Source organism: Tyto alba, unplaced genomic scaffold (genome assembly GCF_018691265.1).
Source record: "Tyto alba isolate M040663 unplaced genomic scaffold, T.alba_DEE_v4.0 Super-Scaffold_21, whole genome shotgun sequence".
NCBI classification, from domain to species: Eukaryota; Metazoa; Chordata; class Aves; order Strigiformes; family Tytonidae; genus Tyto; species Tyto alba.
In genome coordinates, this window is record NW_024881295.1 from 8,652,945 (window position 1) to 8,680,923 (window position 27,979).

Consider the following 27,979-nt stretch of genomic DNA (forward strand, 5'->3'; position numbering starts at 1 on the left):
AGCGCCGGGCCGCGCGCGCGCAGCTCCCGCCCTCCCGGCGCGTTCCGGGCTGCGCCGGGGCGGGCGGGGAGCGGCGGTCCTGCTCGGCCATGTCGGGGGACGCTGAGGAGGATCTGTCGGCCTTCGTGGCCTTGCACGGGGCGGCGCTTCGGGCGTCGAGGGTGCCGGCGTGCTACTGGGAGAGCCTGTGCCGCAAACTGCGTGGAGAGGTGGGCGGCCACGAGCCGTGACCGGCGCTGAGGGAAGCCCCTTCGGCGGGAAGCACCGCGCGGGTGGTGGGCGGGGGGCGGCGGCGAAGGGGCTTCCCTCAGCGCGGAGACGGCGGGGGGGGGCGTGGGATCCACTCTCCTCCTTCCCCCGCTGGGTATGAAGCAAACACACACCACCCCCCAACACCCCGCGGTGGTGAGGGGAGCGGGGGGGGGCAGGCTGTCCTCAAGTGAACCGTGGTGGGGAGCGGGTCCCCCCTTTCCCAGGCGGGGTTTCAACCAAGAGGTGGCTCAGCAGGGGAGGGTGGGGAAAGCTCCGTGGCAGTTGTGTTACCGAAGGTGCAGCTTGGGACAGGGAAAGAGATAAGGTGTGTGGTGCGTATCTGATTTCGTCTTACTGTTGTTAGAATAAAGCTTGAAAGCTTTCGGGGATCTGGTAACCGGAGATCCAGTATTGGAGGGAGGTGATGAATATGCCCTAAAGCCCTCAGCCCTCTTCAGCAACAGTAGCAGTATTAAAATCAGGACGTTGTCATATGTTAATGCATTATGGTTTGGTTTGGCTTTTACTTGATTTTTTTTCTTTTTAATTAGTCTCTTTTCCAGTTCTCTTTCACATTGGTCTACCTGTTCTCAGTCATTTGTAACTGTGCAGAGCTAACTCAGGCAGCTCATCTTGTGTATGCACGAGTTACCTCTCTTGGGCAGTTTACTGGGAGTGTTTTCAGCCAGTTGGTTTGTTCATTTTTTTCCTGATCCGCATAAAAGCTGTTCCACTCTTTCAGAGAATGGGGCTGGTGGTAGAAGAATGTTTTGGCAGTGGTTAAAACAATAACAGTGTAAGGACCACTTTGTAGGGCATCTCAGAGAGGTGATGCTGTGTGAGTTTTTATCAGGCCGAAGTTGGGGCAAGTTGTAAACCTTTGTAAAATTGCCACTCATAGATGCAGTGACATAAATTTAGGGATGTTGCCCTTTGTGAACCCCTGTTGTAGCCCTGCCCAGGCAGCATGCTGGGGCTAGGTGTGTATGTTTCAGCTGAAGCTGACACCAGGAGTCTCTGGACCTGGCTCTGAACTGAAGGGAGTGTAGGGGCTCCAGGATGGAGAATCCCTTTAAGTCTGTGTTTTTAACAACCATCCACTTGCTTACTGGAGCTCTGTGATGAGAAAGGGAAGACAAAGTTGAGAAGAGTCATTTTGGACAAAGAGCTTGTAAAGACATAAGTTGAATTTAGAGATTTGTTTTTGTTTTGCACATAAACAGCCAGCCTCAGTGGTGAGAAAAGCTGTCTTGGATTTGGTGGAGTGAAGGAACAAGGAACTGAGGCAGGAAAGAGACATAATCCAAAACTAATTGTCTGGAGACTTGAGAGCACTCCAGAGAATCTGGAGGAGTCTACCCAGCGAAGGAAGTAAGATTCAGGTGAACTTTCAGTCCTGGGGAGAGAAAGAAGGAGATCTTAGGGGAACCTCAAAGTATGGGGAGAGAAGGGAAGTAGCGGTGGCGTGCTGGAGAGTGTGAAGATCAGCGGAGAAATAAGCGAGTTGGGGTGAGAAGCTTGAACAGGAAGTAAGTACAGGAGGGTGAGGAAGGAGAGGGGGACTGTAGTTTAACACCCATGTGCAAGTAAACTGATTTCTAATTACCTGAATGCTTCTTTCCCCTGTCTCAACTTTAAAGTTGGGACAGGAAGAAAGCATAGCAAGTCATGATGTGATCTGAGTGTTTGTAGCACATACAGTTAGGAAGGGTCTGAATATGTTCCTGCTGCTTTCTAACTGTTCTGTGTGTTACTGCTAATAACAGGCATATGTGTGTATTACAGAGAAGATAAATCTACATTAACTCAATCATATGCCCAGTCACAAACAAGATTCTTGTTATATCTCTCTCGGTGAGCATATGTACAAGTGACTTGGAGTAGGGAATGTCTACCACTCTGCTTAAATAGGAAGGTATGAGAAGGGGTGTACTGGAACAGGATGAAAGAGAAGGCAGTATAAAGCTGGTATGGAAACCTGAAGTTGCAAGCTGTTGCACTGCCATATGCTAGTATTAGAAAGCTGGAGGTAGCTGGCAAACTGTGGAATTGTGCTGTGACATAACATAAGCTTAAGATTTGTGTCCTGTGGCTGAAATCCTTGCATGTTACCGGTTTTGTTGAGGGTGTGTGAAATTTAAAAGGTAAGACTATAGAGTGAGAGGAGACACATGGTCCTGATCTTTTTACAGAGGCTCAGATGGCAAAAGGCGGGATGAAGAAAACATATGCCCTAAGGTGGCAGGCTGCTCCTTCTGCGTCACTTTGCTCACAGTGGTAGCTGAGTGTGCTCTTTTGTACTTCAGTGTTCCAGTGCATGTGGAGAGAGAGATTTAATGATTTCAGTGTGCTTAGGAAAACATATAAGGCTGCTGATGGTATGTCTCTACTGTTGCAGCTTATGGGTTTTATCCAGAAGAAGGGCAGAAGGATATAGAGAAGAGTGGGAAAATTACAGTGAGGAGTGCAGTCAACAGGGATGAGCTCTTGAGGAGGTAGAGACAGGGCTACAGTACCTTACTTAGCATGGGATTGTGTGGAGTGGCTGGAGGAGCAGCAGTTAAGAAAGCAAAGGAGAACAAGGGGAAGGATGAAAATGTTTTGGGAATCCAGGTAACAAAGAACAACTGGGGGGGGAGGGGGAATCAGCACAACATGGGGCATAGGATGAGTTTCCTTGTTTATGTAAAGGTGGGAGGAATTTTTCATTTGTCCTAACCTGTTGCAAAGATTAAAACTTTCTAGCACAGAACTTGGAAAACTTGCATCCATAATACAGATAAAAATCTCTCTTACATCAGTACCTCTAGAACCCAGCCCAGGCAGCTGTTTTCCAACACACACGTGCTTCAACATACATAGTGAATACATTCTCTCTCTTATGTTATGTGTATGTTAAAGCCTGCAAGAGAAGTAGAGGGTGGTTTGGTTTTGTTTTTATTATTATTATTAATTATTTATTTATATGTTTTGTTGGGTTTTATTTATCTTAAGATCTGCTGGAGCGGGTTTCCTTCCCAGGGCATTATGTAACCATGAATTACATTGGATTGCTCGTTCAAAACATTGTATATCTGCTAGATCAAGAAACCTGCTTTTACTTATTTATTTTGCAATTAGCACTTACGTGTCTGTTGGGAGGCAAACTTTTTTGCATTTCTGACAAACTTGAAAAACAAAATACATGCATATGGAATGATTTACTATAAAGCCTAAAATTCTATTTCCACTATAGTGGTTGTTTCTTATGTTACTGAAGAAACCATGTATAGCCTGGGAAATACAGTGCCTGCATCTAACTTTATTCATAATATTTTTTTTTTCTCTTCCAGCCATATGCTAAATTATGTGGCAGGCTTCTGTGTACTGCAGCAAGATTCTTGTGGCCCTAAGATGTCACTGGCAAAGAACTGCTTAGGGTTTCATTGCAGTTAGAAATGGAGGCTTTTTATTAATTACTAGAAGGAATGCATCATGATCAATACTACCAAACTTTATTTTCCAGAGCAGGTGGGGGCAGGCCGTTGCTCAGAAGCTATCTGTGGCCTCCAAAGCAGTTTGCAATGTGCCTAAAAGGAATTTGCTGAAGATGCCTGTGCATGGTAATCGTCATGACATGTGCCTGCTTTGTTATCGCATTCTCTGGTTCATTAGGTTTCTTACGTTGGAACTGCAGCTGAATATGAGGGAGTGATTTTGCCCAAGCACGTTTTCTTGCAAATAGTTGTGCCATTGAAATGTGTTGCCTACCCCCTTGCTGTCTCCTGAAGATTGTTACTTACTCTGGGGGAGTACTTCCTATGAGTTCTCCCTGTTCTGCTCCAAGCGAAAGATTATACTTCTTGAGTTGGTGGTATGATCTTTCCCACCTGATATTTCCCTTACATAGTTTAAGATTCCTTTAGTGGTGCTGCTGCGTTGCCAAGTTCACAGTGTGACATGCTCTCAGAGGGAGGGAGGAAGAAGGGGGAGGACAGCAGCATTGCCCACCTGCTCAGTAGTCGCTGTGTCCACACTGCTAACCAGGTGCTTCTGCCTGACTGGTCAGTTCACTACCAAACTGTTTGCATTATCAATTATGAATTGAAAAAAACAACAAAAACCTCGCAAAAAGCCCCTGATTAAGGTGGTCTTGAGCTGCTGCTCCAAGAATCGTGAATTGCTTCAGATGAGGAATACACCCAATTCACTTTTTCAAGGTTATAAATTCTCAAGGAGAATTTATTTTTTGCTTAATTCTGCTGAAAAGGTATTCAAAGGGAATAGTTTTTGCTGACTGCAATTGCTACAGTCTCATGCTCTCTGGGAGGGAGAGAGCAAAACTTTGGCTTAGAGGCTTTGGTGTCCATTTTTAGGTCTTAAGTTGATATTTAATAAAATACAAAGCCATCAGTTTCCCTGAATTGTAGAAGGACTTGATATTAGCATTCATCATGGGTGTTTGGTAAATAGGTGGAGTGTGTGGTGGGTGAAGGCTAATCTCCGAGTCAGCAGCTGGCTCACTTCCTACAAACTCCTTAAGAAGAATGTAAAGCATAGAAAGCATACGTAGTGCTGTACTGTAGCAGGTGTCAGTAGACTTCAGTGAATCACACTTGGGTTTTAATTTTCTAATGACTACCAGTCACTTAGTTGAGGTTTCTTCTGTTAACTAGTGAGCTTGATGAGAACAGCTCTTGATGGAGTGACAAAGTGTCACTTCAGGGGGGAATGGAACATGTGTGCACCCTGGTGCACTTTTTTTGCTGCCTGCCGTGGGCCAGGATTAGCACAGGTGAGGGAGCTGATCCAGCTAGGAGCTAACCTGGCAGAGATGAATTGTGAGCACCACTGATGGCCACACAAGGTTCCTTTTGCTGGGACCTGTCTGCAGTTACATGAATGACTCTGAATTTTACAGACAACCAAGCAGAGGCTTAAAGAAATGTTGATGGCTACAGCTGTAACAGCAAGAGGTTGTGCTGTTGCTTACTATTGAGTAATGTTATTCTCTTCCAGCAAAACTAGAAAACTAGAAATAAATTAGAACTGCTAGCTATTCTGATGCCTGCTGAAGTGGAAGATACTTAATCAGTTTATGATTTTTTTTCAAAAATTGGTGTCTCCTTAATCTCTAGTGAGATTCTTTGCAATGTAATTTTCTTTGCCCTAAGAAAAATGTATATGTGGAGTGAGCCAACATATTGTTGGCATCTTATTTTTCTACTCCCTAGCCCAAAGGATATACCATTCCCTGTTCCTCAGAAGGGAATTTCGGGCGCTTAGCCACTTGGATTGGGTCTGTGATACCATGCCGTGGCTTAAGATCTGAAGTAGGTGTTGTTTCCCTACCACCTTCCTCCCTTGCTAGCCATCTTTGGGCAGCTATCTGCTTTATCTAGGTAGCCTTGTTCTACAAGCGTGGAGTTGATTTCCTCACCCTAATGTCGAGGCTTAGAAGAAATCATTATCTTGAAGGAACACTCACTTGAACAAATAAAAACTTGTTGCTGCCACTGGGATTTTACAACTAGTAAGTTATGAATGTCTAGAAGTAGTGACTTCTAATAATGTGGCATCAGAGGCTAGGTGTACTTGGGTTTGACATGTTAAACCAGTAACTAGAGGTCACACTTTTAGGTTGTTCTCCCTCCCTGCAACTTTCTAGTGAGATTAGATTGAGGCAAATTATTTGTCTGCTCCTGTCTGGTTGGTTGCATAGTGTGTGAGTGACTGAGCAAAATAACTCCTTATGACATGACTTGAAAAGACTTCTGAGACTTTACACATTTTTTATTTTCTAATTCTTAAAAGCGTATGTTTACTTTGAAATTACAAAAGTTAGTAGCATCTTGGTTCTGCAAAAGATAGGCAAGCTTGACATTTGGCAAGATTTTGGCAGAAGGGAACTTGCATAGTGACCTACTTAATTTATGTAGGTTCTAGATCAAGATTTTATGTCCATAGTAGGCAAGAATGCAAACAAACCCCTTTCAGCACATTGGTAGAGGTAAGCATATAGACCTGAACTTGCAGCAGTATAAGGAATCTTCCAACTCATATGGAGGTGAGTGAGCACAGACAGTGCCTTGTGTAGGGAAAGAAGAGATGGGGAAACATGCTGAGATTTCTCAACTGGTTCAGAACATGAATGGTGAAAGCTCTTTTTATTCAGGGGCCTTAACGTACCTTATGGTTGTGGAGCCTGGGTAATACCTGGTTTTGCAGGTCTTAAATTGTTGATTTTAGCAAAGTTGAGCAGAGACACTGTTTTTACAGCTTCTAGAATTCTTTGTGAGGATTTAAACTAATAGACAATCATCAGTAGACCCACTGGTACCAAAGACCAACAAAGCTTCCTGCCAATATTAACTCAAGAAATTTCCCAAACAAACAGTTCTATTAAAATGTGAAAGAATAAATACTGTTGTTCATTTATCTGATTGCAGGGCAAAACTGTCTGCAGTTGCCTTTCAGTGTTGCATTAATTATGCATTTCAAGGTAGTGCCTCAACCAACTGCTTGATATTTTGTGCGCTTTTCAATTTCAGGTATTCGATGCTGGTGACTACTTTGGTATAATGCAAGTAGAAGAGGTGGATGAGGAGGAAGAAGGTCATGAAGAAATAGAAGAAGAATTAAAAAAGAGACCAAATCCTGGAAATGAACCTTGTTTCAAAGTTATTGTAACAAATGAGAATGGGCTTCAAGCCTCCAATCCCAATAGGTGAGTAGTGATTTCAGAATGTCTTTGAGTAGTCTGAAACCCTAAAATGATACGGACAGTTGGCTTTAAAACTTGTTTGAGCCTATTCATAAATCCTTTTGTCTTACTGTAAGACATAGCTGATTGTTTGATGAAAGGTGCATGTTACGAGGCACACCTTGCAGTGGGTATGAGGAGTGCAAATATCTTAATGTTGTTTGTTTTTTAAATCATGCAGGAAGTTGCGTAGAAATCAGTTTTAGTAAACTGAAGGAGAAAATAGGGAAAAGGCAACCTTGAAATGAATTCTGTAGAAACAAAACAAAGCCTTTGTATCTGCAAAACTGTGCCCTCAGGAGAAATAAAAAAAAAAAACTGAAGAAATAATTGTGACCTTCACATATCTCAGGTTGAGAAGGTACTAAGCAGCTTCAAAATAATGATCCATGGACTATTACATTTCCTCCAATTGGCTAAAATATAATTCAGGAGTGTGATGGTGTGATTGCATGCTATGCATGCATATATAATTGAATACATCGAGTTATTGTTGGCTTCTGAATCAGTTTCTGTCATGAATATGAGAATAGCATGCAGCTATAAAACTAGAAAAAAGTTGTGTAAGAAACCACTTAATGTTACAACACAGCTTTTTGTGTTGTTGATTTCAAACATAGAACAGACTATTTGTCGTATATTAATAAATGTCAGTGAGGTGAAGTCAGATCTGCTGGATATCTAACCAGAAATCTGCTCAGTTCTATAAAACTTCTTTTTCCCAGAACTTTCATACTTCTTAGGTAAGCATATAAAATCTAAAAATCTAAATTTAACCTTGATGAATAAAACCAACATAGAACATAGCTATCTGCCTTTACATGCCTGCCTTAACCTAAGTCATTGCCTTTCTGAATCTGAGAACACCCTTAAATTATAAAGTTCAAAAAAGTTCTTGTCATAACCTTGGGCTTCTTTACATCATTCACATGTGTGAGATTGTAGGAGCAGAACACCAGCACACCTGTTTGCTAACAGATTACCAAAGGGCTTGACCTTAGCATTCTCTGGAGTCTTTAATTTTAAATGAGGTTTCTTCTGTATGTGGAATCTGAGATACAATAATTGTTCAAGGATGCTGGGTGTACGTGACAGCTGACATGTTTTTAACTTTCTGAAATATGAGTGGTGAGGTGGTTTTGTTTGGGGGGTGGTGGGGTTTGTTTGTTTTTGTTGGACATGTTTTAGCAGGTAGAATTCAGATTCTTCTCTGAATTGGTTCAGTAAGAGGATATAACCAAAATATGGAGAACCCTTCTGTTTGAATAACTTAATGTTTCATGTAAAAATCATGCAACCTATACAAGGGTTAAACTTGTCAAGGGAAGCTGTGCCAGTTGTATATGATTTTGTTTTGGGTTAGATTGGTAATTATTTTAAAACAATGCATTTTTTCTAAAAAGACATGTCGGGGTGGTGGGGGAGGGAGTGACCCCCAAAAACCTGAGGAGAAACAAGCAAAAAAACCTTCAAACTTAATCCTTTTTTAAATTATTTTTAATAGAAAATGATACAGGCTTTTGATGATCAGATTTCTCCACCTAGTTTTACAATGATGCTAGATGTCACAGAGCTCATGGCTAACAAGGTCTGTGGAATACTTTTGCAAAATAACGTATTGTTTTCTTTCTTCAGCCAAGAATATCAGGTTGACGCAGTGGAGTTAAGAATGATCAAAAGGGAAGAAACTCTTGTGTTCCCAGTCTTTAAAGGAAACAGGGCTTACAAACTGAGTGCCCCGTTCTGTGCTGCTCGTTTTCATGGAAATACTAACTAATGCACAATAAACTTTCTATAACAAAACCAGTCTAAGTTACTGCTAGGAGGTTGTTCCTAGCGTATAAGGTCACAATAAGTACTCTGGGAGTGACTTTGGAAGTAAGGGAAGACTTAATTGTCAAACCATCTACAAGGAAATGTAGCTCTTATTCACAGAACATTTGGCTGTATGTGTGTAAAAAAATATACCGTTGTAATGTTACCAAAATTCTCTTGAAGCATTTTCCTCATCGACCACGCCTGGACCTACCGTGTTGAACACGCCCGCCAGCAGCTGCTCCAGGTACCCGGCTTGCTGCACAGAATGGCAAATCTCATGGGAATCGACTTCCACGGCGAGGTCCCAGATGAGAGCAGTATTGAGCAAGTGTTGCAGGAGATGTGGAAATACAATCAGACCTATCAGCTTTCTCAAGGGGTACGTCTCAATATAGCCTAATTAGGATGCTATAAAGTTCTGAACAATCCTGAGTGAAGACATTCCAGTATATGGCTATTAACAAATATACATTTTCAATTAGAAAAAGATCCTTTACAGGCATTTCAAAATAAACTTCTACTTGGAAGGAGAGCAAATGCCATGTAGGGCTAAAATGCACAGCAGCTTGCTACCAGCTTTCTGCTGAAAACTTTCAGGGGGTTTCTGCTGGCTCAGAGTTGCAGGGATGAGAGCGTTACTCTGTACCTAGCGCCTGCTCACCATCTTGGCTAGGGTAGGAAACAGAAACTGCGTAGGGGGTGCTGCCAGCGCCTTCTGTCTTGTGGTGTTTTTCTAGCCATTGGTATGTGCAGGAAGGATGTCTCGCTTTCTTTAATCATACAGACTGCAGAGGAGAAGGTTCCTGTCTGGTACATTATGGATGAATTTGGATCGCGCATTCAGCATTCAGATCAGCCTAGTTTTGCAACAGCACCACTGTTTTATATGCCTCAACAAATTGCTTACACTGTTCTCTGGCCTTTGAGAGACCTTGAAACTGGTGGTAAGTGTGCACCTGAGTGTTTTTTTTAATGCTTGCAATAGAAGACGGGCCATATTCTTACAAATCATTGAGCTCTTCACAGTAGAACAAATATTTTAAGATTGAAATGACTGCGGATTTGTAATGCTATCAAATTTAAAAGTTCTCTGCCTGATATTTCTGTAATTTATGTCAGCTGGAGGCCTTTATCAGTCCAAAAATGTCGATGCCCCCATCATGTGGAAAAGATAAGTGTCCAGCTGTCTGACTAAACTCATGTAAGTCAGATGGTTTCAGACTAATTTTTGCATCTTAAATAATAACCTTTTTAATGTAGTTCTTCATCTCTAATTTTACATTTAAATAACAAAAGTTTTGGTGTTATTGACTCTTCAACTGTCATTTGTGTGATATGCCCTGAGGAAGATTTTCAGTGGAGAATGAAAGGCGGTTCTTAAAAGTTCTCCTGGTTTTGCTGCAGATGAAGTGACTCGTGATTATGCTTATGGGGAAACAGATCGCTTGATCAGGAAGTGTGTTTTGTTACCATGGGTCCCCACTGAAGTGTTGGATGTCAACTGTTTTACGCCAGAACCATCAGATGAGCATTATCAGGTATAATTCTAACAAGTTAATCTCATATTTTATCTCTAAGAAGAGGCATTGTCTAAAAGACATTGCAAGAGTTCTGATTTTGCTTCTTTTTAGGGTTAAAGATTGATTCAGAGTATAGCTATTAAATAAAAAAAAAAATCAAAAAAAGCATGGCAAGACAAGAAATGTTTTACATATAATATTTACCTCTTTAAAAGCTGAAGCAGCACATGTGAGTTCTAATATGTTACTGTGATCTTGTGTAAAATTCTTATAAGCAGGGAACAAGGTACTTCATATGAGGTGTACCCATCTTCCAGTTGCATATTTGATACATTGTCTAATAGGCTTACCATTGGATTTATTGTTGTAGCACTTCTGGTTAAGTCTTAAATTACAGAAAGGCTTGATACAGTGTTTTAGGAGTGGTTATATTTTTCAGCCTGGCTACTCATTTCATGTAATGGTTTAGAACCATTAAATATTGGAGCAGGGACATCTGTAATTTGATGGCACTGCTATAAAGTACATGCCTGTTTTGTTTTGAGCTCTCCTTTTTACTAAAGGTTGGTGATATTTTACAGATGTGAAACTAATACTCTTTGGAATCTCCTTTTCATGAACTATGTCTGCATGAGATTCCTTTTTAAGAAAAAGGAAGAAACCTGGTGGCTATGAGGATGCTCTACTGGCCGCTAACAATATTCAAAGTGCAGCTTCCAAAGATTAATCTATACCCCAACTTCTTATGATAGAGGATAGGCAGAAAATGCTGGATCCAGCTTGTTGTTAACAGTATCTAGTCAGAAATTAAGTTAAGCCACTTCTGTGAAATAAAGGTATACACTGAAAACACACAGGCTGTGTTGTAACCTAAGTCTGGTTGGTTGGTATTTTGCATTTTTGGAAGAGTGGTAGATGTACTTTGCATTTACAGATGAGGAATAACAATGGACCCATGGTTCATGTCTTATAGCTGTTCTCTTGGTAAAAGTGCCTGGACCTTAGATAAGGCAATTTTTTGCATGTGTTTTAATTCTGTTTTGGGATGGTCAGGTCAAGTTAAAAGAACTGTGTGTGGCAAATGGGCGAACAGTACCTGCCTTTACTACCCACCTGAAAAACATCTTCTCAAAGTATCTTTTTTTCCTTTACTGTGTGTCTGCCACTCAGCTGTTGAGAAGAGATGACAGCAAAATATTGATTCTGCAACCAACCAAGAGAGCTTTCTTTTACTCTAGAATGCTGTAGATTAGTCTTAACAGGTGACAGACCAGTGAAGAATAGCTTAGGGCATAGCACATAAACACCAAAAGTGAGATGGCTAGAAAGAGATACCATGTTGTTGACTCTTCTAATTCCCCTATTTTTCTGTAAGTAGAGCTGCATGTGCAAAAATGTATACGGGCAACTTCGGAGATCTGTTTACAGCATTAACATAGCCAGCAGTTCTGCAAGGGAAATATAGTTGTGTTAAAATGCTTCTAAACATTTATGCAGGTCATAGCGTTTCAAAATCATTTGCTGCTATCAGTGTACAATTTCTGCAACTGCTTTACTACTGCGTGCAAATAGTAAATGGTTGTTAAATGGGCTGTATGGTTGTTTTTTACTATAGCTAAGGCTAAAGATGTTACATTTCTTACGCTAATTTTCCTTTAAATAAACCTGAAGGCTTCAGTGTTCTATTTAAAAGAATCACAGAGTTGTTATAATAACATTGGCTTAACTTTTACCTGTGTTTTATTCTGTTGCCAAATTCTGGTCTCCAACACAGCCCACAAAGGCTGTAACTTAAATGGTACTACAGGTAATGATTGGGCAATGATTGCAGAAACCAGTGTCAGGGGAGGTGGCTTCCAATCAGTTGTCTGGGTTGGAAGAATACATCTCTTGGAGGGGACTAGAGTAACTGCTATTCTGTAACAGCTCCCTGCATTTGAGTTGCAGAAAACACGGTAATGAATCCTCTGGTATTGTTCTGAGAATTGTAGTCTTCCCTTAAAAGTGCAGGCTCCCTTCCTGTTCTTAGGTGACTGCAGGAATTATTTTGTATTTGTACTGTTCAATGTATTTTAGAAGTTGATGTCTAAGAACTTTGACTATGACTGTGGGTTTGTTTATGCTTTCCAGTTACGTATGATTGTATTCCCTATAACAACCTTAAAGGTGAAGGGGTATGTCTGTGGCTGGACAGACATTTCACCACTGCAATTTATGGGGACAGCCTGCAGCAGCTGTAAGTCAGGGAGCTGTTGCAGAGCAGCAACTACTTTGGTTTCTCGGGATACACTTCTCACATCCTAGAGTTTCCGTGAGCTACTTCCTTTGAAGCGTATCAGCAATGATCTAAACGTGTATTTCCTTTTATCAGTCAGAGGTGTTGTAAAAGATGGAGTGAGATTTTTTTCAAACGTGGGTACTGCTGAAGACTGCAAAAAGCCGTTTGCTCATTTTTACAGGAGCAGAATTATGTTCCAACCTCTTACAACTTTTTTTAGTTATCTGCAGTAAAACATGGCTAAAGGATCAACTTTACATTTTGTTGAAAATACAGTAACTTTGTCTGTTACTGCATATGATCATCTATGATTTGATATTTCATTTAATGCTTATGAGAAACAGGAATTTCTCGGGGTGCTTTGACAGTGGTCTTGAAGCTGTATTTCTTGTTCCTTTTTTATTAATAGCCTCTTACCTCTGGTTCCCTTCTGCCTCTCTACTGATTTTTTTTCTGAGCAGCATATTACACATCATAGTATATTTCTCAGAATGCAGCTTTGGTGGAATTCAGTCGCACCAAAGACAATGGACCGATGAGACATGCAGATAGACTGTCATTTTTACTGTGACTACAAATGCACCTGCGTGTATTTATTTAAATATTTATATGGAGATAAGGAATTGCAGGAAAAGATCTGTAAAAGCTTACAATTTGAGGAAACTTCAACAGGCTATTGCTAATAAAACACTTGGATGAACATTGAGTCATACAGAATATTTTTCCTGTAGCTTCTCCTTAAAGACTGTGTTGTTTTTCAATCACTTCTTTTATAAACCTGATTACGCACACTTTAAAATTCATTTTTGTCTAAGCTGCTGTTCATATCTGTTGAATGAGGTGGAGTTTGACCTAAGCTTGCTCATTTATTCTGTCTGGTATTAACTTTTTGTTGGTCTTGTTTTTCTAGGCTATTCTATCAGAAAACAAGGAAAAACTGCCTATAGCGATAAACCCACCAGTTTATGACAAAGACAAAGTTTTCAAGTACGTATCTGCAAACAAAATGCTTTCTTACCAAGATTTAGTATAATAATTGCAGTGTGCTGAGGCTGAACAACCTTTTCCATCTCTGAACAACAGAGGCAAGTTGCAGGTGTGTTTACATCTAGCCACTTGCTTAAGATTCTGACTTACTAGTTGTACTTGTAGGGTTCTTCAGAGTAAATGGGTTGTCACTTACAGAATTTCTAAAAATAAATTTAGATTTTTTTTTTTTAAATAAGTACCACCTTCTGGGTGTAAAAAAAGTTGTGTAATGTTGTAACACTTCACTAAGAAGTATAACGAAAGTATATCAGAAAGACTAAAGATTTCTCTTGCATCATAGCATGTACATCCATAGGGGTGCATGTGCTTCACTGTGCTGTGTGAATATAACAGAATTCCTCCTCTTCAGATGAGGTTGCTAAATAGGGATCTTGTCATAAATGTTTAACCTGTATCCTGGAAAGTGGGAGAGCAAGTACGTGTAGTTTGATATAGCAAAATTACAGGTTCAGGTAGGTCTTGTAGCATTAATAGTAACTGCTGCCCTAGGGAGATTGTTCTGTCCAGCTGTGCTGATTGCTGGCTTGAAAAAAAGGTAGATAAAAGCACTAAATATTTCAAAGACAAAATTCATATGAAAAGTCCTTCCAGTTTGTGTTGGGTTTGATAATCTCTTTTTCCTCTTGATCTTATCTTTCATGTTTCTTTTCAGCTACATCAGTCATTTTTTTAAAGATGCCCAAAGAGCTGTTACGAGACAACAGCTCATTGTTTTGATTGGTCTCGTCAGCTCTGTGCTTTGAGAGTTGATTCTCTGTAACTGCTGCTTAGCTTTAAATGCTTAGAGTACATTCAGTAACATCTAACACGTTTTATCTTATTTGCACAATTCCACTGAATAATACCTTCTTTAATCCCATACTTTATAGCATCCCTACTAGGACAAGGTGGGGAAAAATAATAATTCAGGAAGTATGGTTAGCTGGCTTCATTAGTTCAGTGTGTCATTGATATTGGAACGCAAGGTCCAAAGTAGGTTGGCTGATACCACAGTATTGCAGTGTAGATAGGAAAGATAGCAAAGATAAACTGAGCTCCTCTGTTTCTTTTGTGCTTCATTTTTGTGTTCTATAAGCAAGTCTTAAAATATATAATCCAGAGTACTCTAGCACATAGCTTCTTAGAAAGACCTCAGGATTAAGAAAACAGGCTTTTTATTGTTAATGTGAGTAGCACCTCTGTGAAAACTTCTGTATAGCTGTAAGCTACTGAAGAAAAAGATTCTTTCTAATAGTCTTTCATAACTATATATTATAGAAGATACCACTATATTCTGTGTATCTATAAAGGAAGTTCAGTGTTGTAGTGGGGAATTCTTGAAAGAGAAGTATTAGTTTTTTAGGAAGGGGGTTCTTTGTTTTAAATACTGAACGAAGGGAAAAAGAGCACTAGAATTTTTCTTGAAGCCTGCTGATCAGAGTGACTGAATGCAGGTTGCTACTTGTATTTGTGTGGTGTAGATCTTACGCAGAGCATTTAAATGAATTAACACAATGGGGGAGTGGGTTTTTGGATGTACAAGAGGAGGTGACCCACCTCTCAGCTGAATCCCCAATTTGTGTAAAGGACAACATGCTCTTCAGCTGAGAAAAGTAGCTGGTGCCCAGCCAGCAGTGGGAGTTGATTACTAAATTAGGGATTTGGAAACATGGAATAAAAAGGGGGTGGGAGGGGAGGGAACAGAACACCTGACTGATTAAATGATGTCTGGTGGATGATGTGGAATAAGATTAAGATTTATTGGAATTATCAGATGCTGCCACACTCTCCAGGTGTCCTTCCATTCTGTGTAAGGCCAAATACCTTGGCCTCAGGCCTTTGTTATAGCAGCATTTTTCATACCATTGCCTTTTTCTGACTGGAGTAAAGGAGTTTGCCACAGGGCTTATGTTTCTGTTTGGCCTTAAGCACCAATTAATCCATTTTAACACCTTAGGTTATAGTTCAGCTTCATAGTTACAAGTTGGAAGAATTGATATGAGAACCATCAGTTGATGCACTAGAGGTTTCAGAAGTATTTGCGGTAGCTACAACTGGAGGGGAAGGAAGCCTTATTCTTTTCACTCCCAAAGATCCCCTGCTTGAGTTACTTCAACTAATTTCAGTAAAAACCTTTTTTTGAACTTTGCTTGTAAGTGCATTGAAGGTCTCTGGTAACTCGTGTACAAAGGAGTCCTATCTGACTCTTCATAGATCCGGTGTAATGCTAATTTTGGACCAAGGCTTCACTTCTGTCCTGGAGAAGGCAACTGTAACTGGACTGTTTTTGCAGATAACTTTATCAAATGATTGTACAGCCTTAGCTCAACTCTAACTGTGGCAGTACTCCAAATACGTAACATTATGCAAGTTTTATCCAACCACATTGCTTTTCAGAATGAGTGTACCAAACTGTACTTGGCTGTGTTACTTTTACCCTTTTTTCTGAGCTGGAAACCTGATAGACTCACATAGCCTGTAGCAGAAGCCAGGAAATCCTGAAGGCCAGCATTCCAGCACTCTGCCACAAAAAAACTGTGCAATATATTGGCAAAATATTTCTATACCATGCTAAAGGGGCTTAATCACAAGAAGGAAGGAAAAAGAAAACACCTACAAAATTATTGCTGCTCCTATTTATTGAGTGGATTTAATAAGCAGAATAGGCTCATTGTATAGATCTGATGATCCTCTTGCTACTAAGCCCTGCTAGGTAGGTTTGAATCCAGCTACACAGGACTAGTGTCTTTGTGGGATGATAACTTGTATTGTAGGATGTGTTTGTAAGGGACTGATCTGGGACTGTATGAGCAATTTAAATTCTAGTATTTCCTGTGTTGCATGTGTTCTTGTAGGTGTATTTGTGTGGGGATGTTGAATGCTTCAGGACTTCGCTACAGCATTATAAGGCCTTCTATCTTCAGATCACCACTTTGATTCCATTTTGCTTCAGCAAGGACCAAAAGTTGCTCCAAACCAGTGTATATTTGGATAGCTTGTATACAAAATGGGTTTGGTGGAACTTGTACTAAATCCAGTACATCAAATTTGGTATTGTACTTTCCCTGAGTGTGCAGACTTATAAGAAGCCAAGAAGTCCCATATTGCAGGAAATGCTAGTGAGACTGTATGAAGATACTAACTTTGCTCTTTTGCAACAGTGGGGAAAGATTGGTGACCTCTTTCAACAGGGATGCCAGGCTGACTCTCTTCATCCACAGTGAAGTCATCTCTCTTAGTCTTAGGCTCCAGTGTAAATAGTATAACCATTGTAGTATGTCACACATGGAGCTATGCAAAATGTCTCATGTACCTTTCTTTTTAAAGAATAGATTTCCCCCTGTGACTGGGCTATTTTTACAGCTTATTACTTCAAAGAACTCTCAGGGGAATATATTTTCCAATTGGTTAGAAGCAGAGGAGGAAAGTTCCGCAACTGATAAGAATAGATCTGGAGAGGAGGAAGAGTATAGTGGTTTCTTATGGAAAAAATTAGCCATTGCTTGGTCTAAGTGTCCCCTTACCATGAGAACTGTTTTCTGTGTTAATCTTGCTTTTTGAGTCATCATGGTGAATTCTGAATTGTGACTTCACTTTAAGCTGTAAAATCATCAAAATAACCTATATTGCTGTGTGCTTATTTTAGCATGTCTGATCACCAAGTCACTGGTTTTATTTGAGGGGAGAATTGCCTAAGATACATGCAACATCTTGCCTCATTCTTGGTTATGTTCTGTAATGTCTGTCAGGCTTGGGTTGGGTTTTGGTGTGGCTTTTTTAATGGGGCTAGGGTGGAATTTGTATTAAACCTCAAAAGTTGTGTGTACTTCCTGCACATATGTAATGTACATACTTTCATATGTTTTGATTGTTTGAAAATGTCTCTCTGTGTGTGAAGTTCTGCACAAATTAAAATAGTCTTCTGAAGTACTGTTAAACTGACAAGATTTCCTATTAATTTTTCTCATGGATGACAGCAGGTTGATTTTTATAGCTCTTCCACCAAAGGCAGCATTTACAAGGTCTTTCTCACTCAGGGACTGTTCATGTAAAATAGTGAATTCATGTCAGCGCTTCTCAGTCAGGGGCTTAGTCCTTGTCCTCTGAATTGCTATTTGCACAAAGTTGTAGGAACTAAGCTAGTTTTGATATTTCTGTCTCAAAATTTTTTTAATCTGTCCTATTTCAATTTAAAATGTTTCTTGTGATTAAGAAGAGATTGTCACAGATCATGTGTATTGGTAAAGCATATTCTTGTGGAAAGCCAAGCTTAAAACTTTTTTTCTGTTGAAGCACAAGTTGATCATTTTCAGAAACCAAACTGATGTTTTTCTTCATATGCTTTTTTCTTCTAGGGTTTTCACAGACATTCAGCAAGTCCTCAACAACCTGACGCATCCCCGTTTTGTATTCACAGACAATGAGGGAGAAGCAGACATCCTCTACAACTTCTCACACTTCAAAGATTATAGGTTGCAACTGTTCCCCTGATAACACAAATCCTTTTTTTGCTATAAAAACTTCATTCCCAAAGGCCTCCCCAACCTTCCTCCTTCCCCCAACAACTTCTCTGTTTTCCAGGAAACTAAGTGAGGAAAGACCTGCGGTAATGTTGAATCAGTTCCCATGTGAGAACCTCCTGACTGTCAAAGACTGTCTGGCATCCATTTCTAGACGAGCTGGAGGACCAGATGGGCCAAGATGGTTGCCTCGTACTTTTAACCTCCAAACAGAATTGCCTCAGTTCATCAGCTACTTCCAGCAACGCAACAGAAGGTGGCTTGTGTTTCTGGTTTCTTGGTTACACTTTCCTCAAAGACCAGTAGCATGTGTTTTCAGCTTGGCTGCTGTTACACCACCATGAATTTGCTCTTGCTGCATTTATGTTCAAGTGAATTTTACCTGGAAAGCATGAGCTTTTTAGGTATTTTCTTTAAGAAAGTAAGAGTAGTTAAGCAGTGCATTTTGAAACACAGAAACTTTGCCACAATTTGAATACAGATTTGAAGGTGGTTGCTTGTTGTTTAGTCAAGATCTTACCTCTTGTATTTAACAGATATACAAAGGTTCAAAATGTGTTTGCAACGAATGTTGGGGTTGTTTTTGAGGGGACCAGTAGCAGTTGTTCTTGCACTTAAGGCAGAGTGGAAAATGTTTAGAGTTAAAGTACTTGGGTTCTGTAAGGCTGTGAAAGTAAAGTTGAGTTTTAGTGTTAGCATAAAACAGTTGTGGAGCTTTAGGGTTTTAAACCCACACTCTTTCTGCTGCTGCAACTGCCTTGAAGTGGATGGAAACATAAGATTTTTCTTCTGGCAGGAGAGAAAGAGAGCATTAGGTACTGCCAGTGGAATAACCTCTTATGCCTAGCATGGAGTATTATGGTTGAAAGGTTGCTGCTTTGGTGATGATTGCTTATGGTGCCCCATGCCAGGCGTTTCATCTGGCCATTCTTTGTTCTACATATTCTGTTATTGACTGGCATGATCAGGAGAGCACGCTCCTTCTGTGTAACCCTAGTGTGTGGTTTGACAGTGAATCCAATTCTATGTAGGAAATGGGAATGAGGGGGTAGGAATTTTTAAATAAACAAACAAAACAGACCCTCTTCAGTTACTGCTGACTTCAGCTCAGTTTATGCTGTTTATCTTGAAGCTCAAGAAGTTTCACAGGATGCTTTAATAGATTGAGGGAAGGAGGACTTCAAGTGTCACTCTGCACTTACTGAGTAAGATACATTGAAACACCAGCATGTTGACTGTTTTCCTCAAGGATATTTTGAAGATGTGCCTAGGTGTACCTTGATGTGCCTAGGTACTAGAAAGTGAGAAGATGGTAGTGTGCTTTCATTTTCATGCAATATGAACTGTTGAGATATTGCATGTTCTTCCCACACACATCAAAAATCATTTAATGTGAATGATTTGGAGGTGTTGATGGGAAATCAACTTGGAAAATTGTATGATACCCTGCCAGAATGTTCTCAGACTCCTGACAGATGATTTCTGCACTGTGACCTCTGTGTTCATGATGATCCTGTCCTGTTGATGGGTTGTTTTACTCTTTTGAAGGAGTCAGATGTAAAAGGAGGAAATACACAGTGAGAGCATGCTAGGCCCTGACTGAAAAGATCAGTGAAAGCTAGTGCTGCCTTTTCTGCCCTTTACGCCTAAGGCCTACTGTTCCCAGCTGTCAGTCAAAAGTCCTTAGTAATTGCATTGTAGCACAGAGCCTTACAACATATTTATTCAGGGGAGTACATAGATTAGTTCAAGTGGATGTTCAGACAGATGAATGAGGTGGATACTTACCGATATTGCCTTCTCTCCCTTTCTCTCTCTTTCAGAGGTGAAGACAATCACTGGATATGCAAACCGTGGAACTTGGCCAGAAGCCTGGATACTCACATCACCAACAGCCTTAACAATATCATCAGGCACAGGGAAAGCAACCCAAAGGTTAGAGAGCATGGTTTTGAATGCAATTTAGAGGGGAGAGCTGAAAAACTGCTTCACAGAAGGAGGTTTAAAAATACAAAGAAGGAATTTTATTTTCTTCAAAATTAATACGCTGGCCATAAGCATACTTTTTCAATCAATTCAGAATTGATTCAGATTCAAATTGGTCAGCTCCATTTGTTGCAATGATGAATTTAGAGGCTGGTTTTCTTACTGAAAAAAATAAAACTTCCTCGGGCAGTAATGGATATTCCAGTGTGGTGCTGCTTTAGCACTGATCCTCAGACTAGCAGATGAACACACAGCAACTACAGTTAGTGTTGGTCATAAATTTTGGAACATTATTGTTTCTGTCACCTAGTTGATCGTTATTGTTGATCCACAGCTCTGCTCAGTGGTACAAAGTACCATCTTTGCCAAGGATAGACGAATTGTGGAGCTTTTTACAGGGAGTCCACAATATGCAGTCATACCTCAAGAGTGTCGCTTCAGCTTTATTTCTGTTGGTGTGTGGACTGCATGTATTTTCTGAAATGCAGAAATGTGCAAAGAATTGCTTCACATTTCTAGTTCAAAACAACAAGGTTACGGGAATTACAAATAAAATTAATTTTCTGATTTTTAAAAATGAGTACGTTCTGTCCTTCCACTTTCCCTTCCCTGATGTCAAAGAGTTTGATAAAAGGTGCCTATTTGCATAACAACGTTGTGTATTCATGCACATTTCTAAAGAAAAACTGACATGCATACAAGGATACCTTAAATCTTCGAGATCCAGTGATGCTTTGTTTTAATTTCTGTTGAATTATATTTACTGTGAGTGTTTTTGCTTTGTTGTAGGTAGTGTGCAAATATATTGAGAATCCAGTCTTGTTTCACCGAGATGATGTGGGGATGGTTAAATTTGACATCCGTTATGTTGTATTGCTGCGGTCCATAAAACCACTCAAGCTGTATATCTATGATGTATTCTGGCTGCGCTTTTCAAATCGGTAATTATGTTCGCTCGCTAGTGTGGAGGGGCTTAGATTTAAATTTGATACTTTTGAAACTAATTAATTGTTTTATTCATTAGAGCATTTTCACTTGATGACTTGGATGACTATGAGAAGCATTTTACAGTCATGAATTATGCTCCTGGTGTAACATTAAAGCAGGTAAGCAAACAGTCCAAAACATTCCCTCACCTTCCTGTTATTAGAAAATCTTCCAGTGCCTCCTTTGTGACTGTTGCCAAATAACCCATTTCACATCCATTTAAACAAGCTGTCAGGATGTTGAAAGTACCCTAAATCCTAAGCAGATATTTCCTTAGACTCTTCCCCCAGCTAATCATCTGTGATTATATAAGGTAATATTAAACCTGTGTTCTAAATATAATCTACATTGATAAAGATCAGTAAAAGAATTATTAAAATTGCAGCTAATGGTTGTCAAAGACTTTAGTGTGGTCTTTTATAACAAGTACTATAACAAGGAAAGTATTCAGGAACTGCCTAGTTCCCTAGGTCTCTACCTGGGTTTGTATGAATGGCAAAAAATAGTTGATGTTCCATTTTTCTTGTCATCCGATTGCTCAGTCATTCCCAACCAGAACAGCCTTTGATATTGCTAAACTGTTTTAGGTACACTGTGAAGAATTTATTCCTCTGTTTGAAAAACAATATCCAGAATATCCTTGGACAACGGTACAAGTAAGTCAGCAATTAATCTTTCTTGTGTAAATGTTCATGGATCTTTTTTACTCAGAAAACTAGCTTTTCCAAAAGTGTTGGGTAGTTGTTGGGTTTTTTTCCATAATACAAACTTCATTTGTATTAGTTCCACAAAGGACATCAAATGTTAACCTTTACTTTAGAAGCATTTCTTAACTCAGCGTAATTCCCTATCACTTTGTTGTTAGCATTTGAGAATTATATTTCATGATTACGCTATGGGAACTCTTTATACTGGACTTAATAATAAAGCCAGTCCTGACTACCCTCAGGATCCTGGGACCAGGATCATTTTTCTTGTGAGTTCTGTCTTTTTTGCAGAAGATTGCCAATAATCTAAACTCATGGTTGTGAAGACTTAGTATTGCATGCAAAAAGGGAGGGAAGTCCAGAATACAAAGTGTGCTAATCACTAACAGATGTTGCTCACATGACTCTGGAAAAGTAGTTTTAAAAGCCTTCATTACTCTTCATCAGAATAACTCTGATTCTGAAAAGTTGAACCACTGAGCTTTTCAGGCTCTTGCTTCCTTTGTTCCAAATGGCTTCACAGGATAAGGAGGTGTCAGAACAAGTAGGAAACTAAAGTAAATAGGAAATTACAGTACATAGTAATCTCAGTGGAATGGCATCACAGGTCTTGATTTATCTATTTTAAGCCGAGCTATCAGTCCAGGGATCTTGGTGTAGACTTCCAGGTTAGCTTGCTGTGCAGTGCACTGGAGCTCACTCACAAGATAAGGATGTGCCCAGCTATGCCCAGGTGGCTGGTAGAAATAAGCACAGACCCTGCTCCAGGTGTGCTGTGCTTGAAGGATTGCTGCCAGATTGGATGGTGCAGAGGCTGTGTTTGTATACTGTGGCATATTTAAAAGAAAACAAGTTAGGCTGGCCTCTATTCTTAAAGATCCCTCCTCCACCAACATAATATCTCTGAGCTAGTAAGTTAGAACCCCTCTTTTGTTAAATTGCATTTTGCTGTTGAGGCTGCAGTGCAGAATTTCCAGCTGTTGACCCAGCTTCTCTGTGCTAGTGAGCTGGCCAGAACCCTGTTCCTGGTCATTGTGTTAATGACTTTTCACAAGAAAACAGTTGATTCCCTAATACTAGGGCATCTTTTATCTATGAAGAAGGAAGCTCCAAATACTAAAGTTCCTTAAAACATGCAGTAAGGCTGATGAGAGCCTTCTCACTGATTGTTGAATGTAATCCATGCTTAAAAGAGAAAACAATGTGAAGAGATGGTTCAGAAACACAGACAAAACTGAATTGTTGCATTCTTCCATATTAGGAGATAGATGATGCAGAATGAGTGGCAGCTGAGCATTTATATGTGTGTATGCTTTCAAAAGTGAGTGCATTACTCAGCAGTGGGTTGATTTCCATAAATTAATTTACATCTGTTTTAACTAGAACTTCCTCTCCAATCAATGATACTCAGATCATGACAGGTTTTACGGCATTAGGTTTAAAATAGTCTGAAAGAGACTACAAGGGGTGAAAAGAGAGATGTCAAAGTATGTACTGCAGCTTATCCAAAGTAGTAGTGTGCAGAATAGGAATTATTACACCATCTTTTCATCTGCAGAAGGAATGGTTCACTTTAGTATAAGCTCTATGCTAAAATTCACACCTGTATGCTCTCCCTCTTTTATTTCACTTTCACATTAGATATCTAACTGTTCCTCAAAATACCATTCTCTTAAAATCTCAGTGTTCTCACCACCCTTTTTAGAGGGGTGTAAGTGGGTAGATTTTCCACTGCAGAACAAAACAAAGCTAGAATACAACTTAATAGGCAGGAAAAATTCAGAACTTCACAGCTGTACTGCTGGTATTAACAGAACTCTCCTGGGTTTTCTTTTTTCTTGTCCTCTATGCATAAGTGCAATACTGTGCATAATGCCTGAGAAGGGGGTTAACATTAAATGCCATATTTTCAGAATTTCTGTCATGCTGATCTGCTCCCAAGAAAAGTCCATGGATATCACTGGGTGCTTAACACTTTCACTATATTATCTTTAGGTATAAATGAGCATTTTGAAGCTAATACTGTGCAGATTTTCATCTATTGGCTAGTGTAACTTTATACAAACTCTTTAAAAAGCTGTATGAATGAAGTAACAAAAACATGTTTATTGCTTTTATGGAACCTCACTTCTTTTTCTGTTATTAGGCAAATATTTTTAAGGCATTTGCTGAATTGTTCCAAGTTGCTTCAGCTAAACCTGCACCTCTGGGCATCTGTGATTATCCATCATCAAGAGCAATATATGCTGTTGACTTGATGCTTAAATGGGACACCAGCAGAGACGGTGAGAAGCTCATTTCGTTGAATGTTGAATTCTCTATATTTGTGGACCTTTCCAGAAATTTATTTCTTCTGTTTGAACTCTTACTGTTTTTCAAGCAGTGAGAGCTTTGTCTCCCACTGACATCAAAGTGTGTCTGGAGTTGCAGATCTGTGGGGTTAGCATCTGCCATGCTGCTTAACAGGAATGGTGGGGGAGCTGTTAACTGTGTTTGGCTCAGTCCTTGTTTCCCTGGTGCCCCTGCTACTGCCATTCTCTGTTTAAAAACAAAAAACCAAAACCCACAACAAACCACCAAACACCCACAAAACAACCCCAACTGTACAGCTATCTAGTCATTCTAACAGCAGCAAGTTTTCTTTCCCATTTATGGTCAGAGAGTGTCTGAAATACCTGTCTGCCTAAGGTTTCCATAAAGAGACATCTCACTGTGGCTTCCAGGCTCGGACCAGTGTCTTCAATGCACAGTTACTTATTAAAGCAGGGGAGGGATTGCATTCACCATTTCAGTGCTATTGATGTCTTCAGGATGTCACTCTGCTGCCAAGTCTCTGCAAGAACATGTATGTGAAACTGCTTCACGTTAGTGCCACAGCACGGCTAACTTCCTGGAGCCTTTCTTCCAGGTGGCTGTGGAGGACCAGTAGCAAAATTTGCCAAGCAGGGTGAATTCTTTACCATCTCACCAGGACACTCAAAAATGTTCTGTAAGCATGCCCAATCCAGACATGTGTCTCTTGTAGGTAGAAAAGCAGCAGAGGCACCGACACAAAAAGGACTGCTGGGGGAGCATTAAACAGAACTGAGTGTACTCTTTTCTTGTGACATTGTGGTCCCAGAGACACAGTAGAAATTAATTGCTTGTGCCCAGCTTTGCTGGAGGAGTGATTAGATGTTGTATGTTGGGTGTGGGTGCCCCTATCCCACTGCTACAGTGGCTGATTCTGTAAATATTGGATCACTTCTGTGGAGGAAAGTGATTGAGAAAGAGGTGTGGAACTGAGTCTTTGCTGTTCAGATCAGGCAGACAAAGGGTTTGAATTTGGGTCTGCTGCATTCGCACGGAATGCTCTTTTACCTGTCCTAGGGTTGTCTTGAATGAGAGAGGCAAAGCATCTCACTAATATTGATAGCTTGAGGAAGACTATTGTAGTAAAAGGACTAACCTCAGATGCCAGCCCTGGCTGAACATGAGCTGCGCAGGTCCCTGGTCTTTTGAAAATGGTGGCGTGGGTACAAAAGTCACTGCTGTGATGCTGTAGGCAGCATATGGACAAACGGGTTAGCTGCTTCTGTGCAGAGCACAGTATGGTTTACTTATGCATCAGAAGCTTGTACTCTCACTTATGGTCTCGACAAGAGATAAAATCCTTTGTTTCTCCTTGCACAGAATGCATTTGATTCTGAACTCTGAACTGTACTGATGCAGTTTTAAGAGAAAATTAAATTTCCTGACTTCCTTCTAGGAGTGAGATGAAGTTGCGGGTGTGGGAATGGCTGGAGCATAAAGGAACAGGACTCCTAGAACTAGAAAGGTAGATACCTAAGAGTTTTAAGAAAGGAAGTTTTGTACTGAAACGTGAAAGGAGAAGCAGAGTTTTCTGGAAGGTGTTTCAGGCTGTCAAGAAAGACAGGTAGATCCTATTAAATTGCTGCAAATTCTCATTTTAAATGAGGCATTGGATTAGCATAGTGATTACAGAATCTGTTGGATAATTGTCCTCTGGATAATGATGGTAGAATTAGACCTCTGTCCTTCCAAAAAAAAAAACAAACCCACTGGAATAAAAACACCCTACCAGTTTGCTAACTTGGGTCATAAGAGATGGCTTTTTCCAGTAATTTCCTATAATCTGTGGCTTAAAGACAGGGAGTGATTCAGAGTCTCTACAGAGCTTGTATTAAGGGGCAATGTTTGTGTTCTCCTTTACAGGGAAAAGAATTATGCAGCCTCAGATCCTGGAGGTGAACTTTAACCCTGACTGTGATAGAGCCTGCAAATACCACCCTTCCTTTTTTAATGATGTCTTCAGCACCCTATTTCTGGATGAAACAGACGGATGCCATGTGACGTGCATTGTCTAGCCACAAGAGGCTTGACTACTAATTTCCTTCCTATATATGCTTAACAGCAAGACTTATATTTCAGTTCTATGAGCTGCTGATGCAACTATTTTCTTATACTGGTAATCCAGGAAAAAAAAATCATATCAGAAGAATACGAATATACCATATACTGTATTGATAATAATTTTGTCTGCATTTTCCTTGTCTTGCTTAGTTCTATAAATCATCAGTTTGTATTCACCCAATGTCTTGTTGACTGAATATGAGAGACCTCAAAATAGGACAGTAACTGGAGCAATTGACTTGTTTTTCAGGTAGCCTGATTGCTTGCTTGCTGGGAAACATTGCACAAGTTCCTCATGTCAACATTAAAACTATAATTCACTGAATCATGTTGGAGTTTGTATATCTCTTACCTTATCCCTCTGTTATTCAAAGATCTAAAATGTTCTGATGGGAAAATAATGCAGTATTTCAGTGCAGCGAACTTACTAGGTTAGTAAGATTAAAGATTTGATGGCTCTTCCCATTTTTCTTATTTTAAAAAAGGCAAGCAAAAGCCACAACATTTAGGAACCCTCTCCTGCTGGCTGTCACCCTTAGTCTGCCCCTTAAAAAAAGAAACTAGATTTTTTGAGAAGGGATGAGGCAGGAAGTATGCAGTGTCTAGAGCAGCACAGGAAATCAGAAGCCTGAAGGAATGAAAGGGATCTGGGAAACTGCTAGGAGCCCAAGCAATCTTTGGACTTCAGAGTTTGGGGCCTAAGATAGAGGTATTTGAGAGTGGGGTGTCAGTATGAAATTAATAATTTCTAATATCTCCTCCTTCCTCACGTCAGGGTAACTGCCTGAAATTTATCCATTTTAGGCTGTATTTATGTTGCTTTTTATGTATGTACAAGTTGCAAAAATTCTGCTGTCCATTATGAAGTATATATTACATGGGTAGCTTTTTTTTTTTAAGCTAGTTGCAGCAATCAGGATCTGCTTGAGAGCAAAGTACAGTTATAAAATTGTATAAATGTTCTAAACCTTCCTTCAAGTTTTGCAACTATGCAGCATGTTATCTCTCACAATGAGGAAGGGAGAGGGATATTTTGGGCTATTTCAGGCTGGTCTGCAAAACCTGCTTCTTTCCACTGACTGGAACAAAGACTGGAGAAATAAACTGTTTTGTGAAAATTCAGTCATTGCCCAGGTGGGGCAGAAGGGAGAGCTGGATTGCACAGCCACAAGTGTGCTGACAGTCATACCAGTCTCCTGCTCACCAGCCAGAACTTTTTTAGATGCCTTATTTAGATGTGATTAAAGAAACATGGTGAAGACTGGTGTGACTGCTTCTCATGCAGGGAAAAATTTTGTCTGTGATACAGTAATGAGTGCTTGAGTCTAGATGTAAGGGGGCATGCAGTGCTGCTCATTAGATGTATTTGTCACTTACAGGGGAGCAAAAGGCACTTTCTGCCTTCAGAGTACTGGAAAACATATAACAGTGTCTGTGGATCTACAGTAAAGGGGAAGGTTTCCCTCATCACAAAGGGAAAAGTGACATCATGCTTAGCAAACCAGAAGAATGACTTTAAAGAAGTAGTAAGATTGTGAGGTGGGACCACAGACTGTGGGCAAAAATAGTCTGTTGTTGTGCTCTTAAACAAAAGATATGCTTTTATCTTACAGGAATCGTGGTTGAACTAAGCATCCCAAGTCTCACTATGTCAGTTACCATAACCCTGAAGAGGAGAAACCTTTGTTTCTACTTCTAAGCAGCTGAAGTGAGAAGGTGCAGGTAGG

General features: G+C 40.1%; 1 protein-coding gene across 2 annotated transcripts; it reads left to right on the forward strand.

Annotated features, from left to right (window-relative positions):
• TTLL12 (tubulin tyrosine ligase like 12) lies at window positions 1–27,941 on the forward strand. Of its 2 annotated transcripts, XR_006165545.1 has the most exons (15): window positions 1–209; window positions 6,783–6,958; window positions 8,993–9,191; window positions 9,597–9,756; window positions 10,217–10,350; window positions 13,521–13,597; window positions 17,995–18,111; window positions 18,221–18,415; window positions 19,983–20,094; window positions 20,935–21,086; window positions 21,170–21,251; window positions 21,720–21,788; window positions 23,986–24,124; window positions 26,055–26,307; window positions 27,866–27,941. XR_006165545.1 is itself a non-coding variant. In XM_032986342.2 (14 exons), exons 1-14 carry the CDS (start codon window positions 90–92, stop codon window positions 26,204–26,206), a joined length of 1,884 nt encoding a protein of 627 aa, XP_032842233.2. In that variant the 5' UTR covers window positions 1–89; the 3' UTR covers window positions 26,207–26,577. The 2 variants fall into 2 exon arrangements, 1 of the variants encoding a protein (XP_032842233.2); XM_032986342.2 differs by lacking the exon at window positions 27,866–27,941 and having other exon boundaries at window positions 26,055–26,577.
• Window positions 27,942–27,979: the final 38 nt, after the last annotated feature.